Source organism: Mchenga conophoros, linkage group LG9, assembly GCF_057382185.1.
Source record: "Mchenga conophoros isolate Kocher_MC1m ecotype Shallow Benthic linkage group LG9, M_conophoros_male_GT1.1, whole genome shotgun sequence".
Lineage (NCBI taxonomy): Eukaryota > Metazoa > Chordata > Actinopteri > Cichliformes > Cichlidae > Mchenga > Mchenga conophoros.
The window spans coordinates 33,115,884-33,120,951 of NC_140534.1; the positions used below are offsets into that span (position 1 = coordinate 33,115,884).

Sequence of the window (5,068 nt, forward strand, 5' to 3'; positions counted from 1 at the left end):
TTTAATCAGCTACCATCTCTGCTGTGGACTTTTTAATATCTACAGTCTTAGATCAACACAGTTCTGCCCTCCAACACTGTCAGCAGCAGGAGCAGCAACACCACCTCAACAGCAACATTGTACCTGATTAGGTAAAACACAGGCTACATTTGCTTTCCACTGACCCCATCTTTGATTCCATATTATACTCCTATGCATGTGGATTGTTGTTATTCAGCCTGGTTCTATATGCCCCTTTTTAACTTTGAGCACCCAACCCAAAAAACACCTCTGCATGGCGCTTAATTTAAATACCAGCTGGAACTGAACAATGACAGTTTTGTTGACTAAAACATTTCCACAGAATTTCTTGTGTCCTTGTTCTGCAACATTCATTTAAGAATCATTAAAAAAAACACCACCATACATATTTGTGGTTTATTATGAGCACACATGATAAAATCACTTCCAGTGAAAACCCAAAGGTGTTACAGGTATTTCCACATCACAGTCCAAGTTTTTTATCATGTTTGTTAAAGCCTGACAACAACACCCTTGTTCATCTCTGACAAGCTAAGGCTTGTCTAATAACATTATACTATCTGTAGATAGAAGTTGAATGTTGAATGTTAAAAGACTCAAAATGTCAGAGCATATTACACAGGAGAGGTCTTACTTAGAAGAGCTGGCTGTTTGGTCACAGGATCAGTGTGGCCAACAAACCATCTGGAGGATCTCAGCCAGATTCTTCTCCTAAAGTGTTCACTTCACTTCTTACATAGCTTATCATAGCAATTTGACCACATACGGTTATTGAGAACATCTGATGTTGACTCTGTGTGTGTCTATGTGTGTGTCTATTTTAGCTTAAAGATTTTGTTTTGTGATCAGATCTTTGAGACTCCTTGTCTCCTTAATTCAACCCAGACACTTTCTGTTACTTTCCCACATCCCGCAGACCTTTTAGGGGAGCATAACAATTACTGTTGATCTGAATTGGTACTCTATAAATATATATAAAAATATAATAAAGAGTTCTACGTGCAGGGATTGTTGAATTTAATTGAGCCTGTGAAATGAAATCATTTGCTCAGATTATGTTTTTGCTTGTGCATTTGTTGTGACATAAATATAAAATATTTATGTCCCTAACCCTTTGAGCCTATTTTTTGACAAATCAACATAAAGCATACATTTTTCAGTAAAATCAATTAAACAACATAAAACATATCCAATCACCTGTGTTTCATTTAGGTCTACTTTAAAAAAATGTAATATAAAAAACTCTTTGTAGCACATCACAGCTTGCTGTATCATCACTGTTTTAAAACTCTTTCATCTTAACTAAGATTAATTTTTTCTTCTGTTTTTTAAATGGCCTGCATTTGTATAGCGCTTTACTCAGTCCCTAAGGACCCCAAAGCGCTTTACACTACATTCAGTCATTCACACACTGGTGACAGCAAGCTACATTGTAGCCACAGCCACCCTGGGGCGCACTGACAGAGGCGAGGCTGCCGGACACTGGCGCCACCGGGCCCTCTGACCACCACCAGTAGGCAAACACGGGGTTAGTATCTTGCCCAAGGATATTTGGCATGCAGCCAGGAGGCAGCCTGGGATCGAACCACCGACCTTCTGGTTAGTGACTGACCTGCTCTGCCACCTGAGCTACAGCCACCCAATACAGTCAACAAAAAGGTCAAAGCGAGTCAAAGCAAATTAACACCAAAGATATTTGTCTACAGGTTTGAATCATCTGATAATGAATTATTCTCTTTTAAGACGTGAATGAAAACTTCGAATCTGCTCTACCAGTTGACTCAGGAACTTGTATTCTTCGTCCTCCATCTCAGCTTGTTTCTGTTTCCTTTCTTCCACCTCTCTGTACATGGCATTTGTGTAGAATGTGCCAGCGTTTACTGCCACCATGTCATCAATCTTCTTCATCAGCTCCTCCACCTGCTTTCTGTCTTTGCTTCTGTTGTTGAAGACGTGGAACCTGTTTCCACAGTGTTGGATGACTTGTCTGAGCTGTGGTTTGCTTTCATGTACATACTGCTGTATGGTGATGTCCTGGTCTTCAAGATCATCTCCGTGGGTGAACAGCACAATCATGTAATGTTGAGCCTTTGGACCAAACAGCTCCTGCAGGGCTTCCACAGAGTTTTTCTCCTCTGTGGTGAATCGACCGACTTGGAGCACCAGTAGAAAAGCATGAGGACCTGGACTGGAGACTTCAACACATCTCACAAGTTCCTTTTTGGTCATCTCTGCAGATTTCTTAGGGTCCAGGATCCCTGGTGTGTCTATGACAGAAATAGTTCTCCCTTCCCACTGTGCTTCAGCTATTTCACAGGTTTCAGTCACTGACTCTGAACTGGGACGAGATTTGAAATGTTTTTTTCCCAGGATGGTGTTTCCAGAGGAACTCTTCCCCACACCAGTTTTTCCTATTATCACAATCCTCAAATCAGGACCTGAAACACAATTCACAGCTTCAATTTAACACATCTGAAACATCAAGTCCATAAGTTTCATGTATTTCAATGCATGACCACATATTAACACATATTAAACAAAGCAGATTAAATATATATTTACCTGATTTAGATGAAGTCATAATTTATCTTCAGTTTGTTGTAACTACACAGGTGAGAGAGATGAGTGTTCAAGCTTCTGTTCAACACATTTTTTATGTGTAGCTTCACAGTTGACACGCCTGCAGTAGTTGCATAACAGGTTTAATAGAGACAAAGACAAGCACACCTTACAGACACCAAAGAGCCTGTTACAGGATTGTTAAAATAAAAAGGAATTTAAGAGTAGCAAGTGATCATTTCAATCATTTTGGGGGGTTTGTTTGTTTGTTTGTTTGTTTGTTTGTTTGTTTGTTTGTTTGTTTGTTTGTTTGTTTGTTTGTTTGTTTGTTTGTTTGTTTGTTTGTTTGTTTGTTTGTTTTAGTATGTCAAAAAAGAATTGGTTAACTAAAAAGATCATTTCCACTATTTTCACTGACAAGATTTCAAATTTCCTTTAAGAAGGAATTCTGGTTGTAGGTGGTACAAATGAAATCACACGTGCAGCAGAATTACAAACTAGCTACTAGGTGTACATTACAAGTTTGAGCTAAAACAAAAAAACAAAAACATCCTGTACCCACAAATGCTTTGAATTCTCAATGGGGGACAATATTATAGATGTGCAATCCTCTGTACAGGTTAGCAACTAGCCATGAAATGAATGTAAATTCTCTGTTCTCTTACACAGCATCCTCTTCCTGTATTTATTTTTATTGCTTCTGCCCCAGACACAACTGACCAATGAACATTATCTCGTGGTTTGTAGCAGCAGACTTTCATTCACCTGGATTTCTACCAAAAGTAGCGTCACATCATGTCCTGCCTGCCACCCACACTCGACCCGCTCCAGTTTGCATACAGAGCTAACAGATCAACTGAAGATGCCATTGCTACAACGCTCCACACCACCATCTCTCACCTGGAAGTGCAGGGCCGTTACGCCAGGCTGCTCTTTGTTGACTTTAGCTCTGCTTTCAATACGATACTCCCGGACAGACTAATAGATAAACTGCTGGAAATTGGACTTCCTTCCACCACCTGCCGCTGGATCAGAGACTTCCTCTCAGACCGTGTACAGAGAGTTAGGGTGGGGCCTCATCTTTCCTCAGCCCTCAGCCTCAACACCGGCTCTCCACAAGGCTGTGTACTGAGTCCCCTACTGTACACTCTGTACACACATGACTGTGTTAGTTCCCACCCAGACAACACAGTCATCAAGTTTGCAGATGATACCACTGTGGTGGGGCTCATCTCAGGGGGAGATGAGACTGCATACAGAGCTGAAGTTCAGAGGCTGTCAGATTGGTGTGCAGACAACAACCTGGACCTCAATACCACCAAAACAAAAGAACTGGTAGTTGACTTCAGAAGGAGGAAGTCTGAGCTGCAGCCTGTCAGCATCAACGGGGAGTGTGTGGAAAGGGTCTCCAGTTTCAAGTTTCTGGGTGTGCACATAGACACAGACCTCCAATGGAGCTCTAACACCTCTGCGGTCTTAAAGAAGGCCCAACAGCGTCTCCACTTTCTGAGAATCCTCAGAAAAATAGACCTGAAGAAGGAGCTGCTGACCGTCTTCTACCGCTGCTCCATTGAAAGTGTGCTGACATATTGCATCGGTGTGTGGTTCTCCAGCTGCACCACAGCACACAGAAAGGCACTCCAGAGGGTCATCAATATGGCCCAAAAAATCATTGGACATCCTCTTCCCTCCCTGAAGGACCTGTACAGCACTCGCTGTCTCAAGAGGGCACGCAGCATCCTACGGGACTGCACACACCCAGGACACCGGGTGTTTAAGCTGCTGCCGTCTGGCAGGAGGTTCAGGCTGCTGAGGTCCCGAACAAATAGACTCAAGGACAGCTTTTACAACAGGGCAATAGCCCTGATCAATGCAAATAGCTGACCTGACTGGATACCTCCCTGGACTTTTTAGGGGGAGGTAACAATGTTTAAAACGATAACAATAATATTTATATTTATAACAAGGTGCAATAATAATTAATGTGCAATAATAACAGTGTGCAATACACATACACTTATTCTTCTTTTTTATACTAAGTTAATATACTGTGTTGTGTTGTTTGTTACGTTGTGATGTGTCATATCGTGTCGTGTTGTGTTATATGTAGTGCCGACGTAGGACAGTTTTTCCAATTTCATTGTACTACTGTACTATGTATGACTGTGCAATGACAATAAAGAGTTATCTTATCTTATCTTATCTTATCTTATCTTATCTTATCTTATCTTATCTTAAAGAAATAAACCAAAGTAAATGATCTACAGGTGTTAAAACACCCTAAGGTTAAACCCAACTCATCTTTCACTGTTCCACAAGAGTCAAATATCTCTACTTCCATGTGTAGTTGGTTGATATGATGAATGTGCTAAAAATGTAAATTGCGTTAATCGTGATAATGGCATCAACGCGTTAAAGTTGACAGCCCTACAACAAACACAAAAACTGAAGACATTTTGATATAGGCTATCATTTTGCACCGATGTGT

At 41.0% G+C, this 5,068-nt stretch overlaps 1 protein-coding gene across 1 annotated transcript; it reads right to left on the minus strand.

Moving 5' to 3' along the window:
- Positions 1–414: 414 nt before the first annotated feature.
- Positions 415–2,661, minus strand: LOC146567701 (GTPase IMAP family member 7-like). Its single transcript, XM_085287692.1, has 2 exons — positions 2,584–2,661; positions 415–2,459 (listed from the first exon to the last, which is right to left on the minus strand). Exons 1-2 carry the CDS (start codon positions 2,600–2,602, stop codon positions 1,750–1,752), a joined length of 729 nt encoding a protein of 242 aa, XP_085143818.1. The 5' UTR covers positions 2,603–2,661; the 3' UTR covers positions 415–1,749.
- Positions 2,662–5,068: the final 2,407 nt, after the last annotated feature.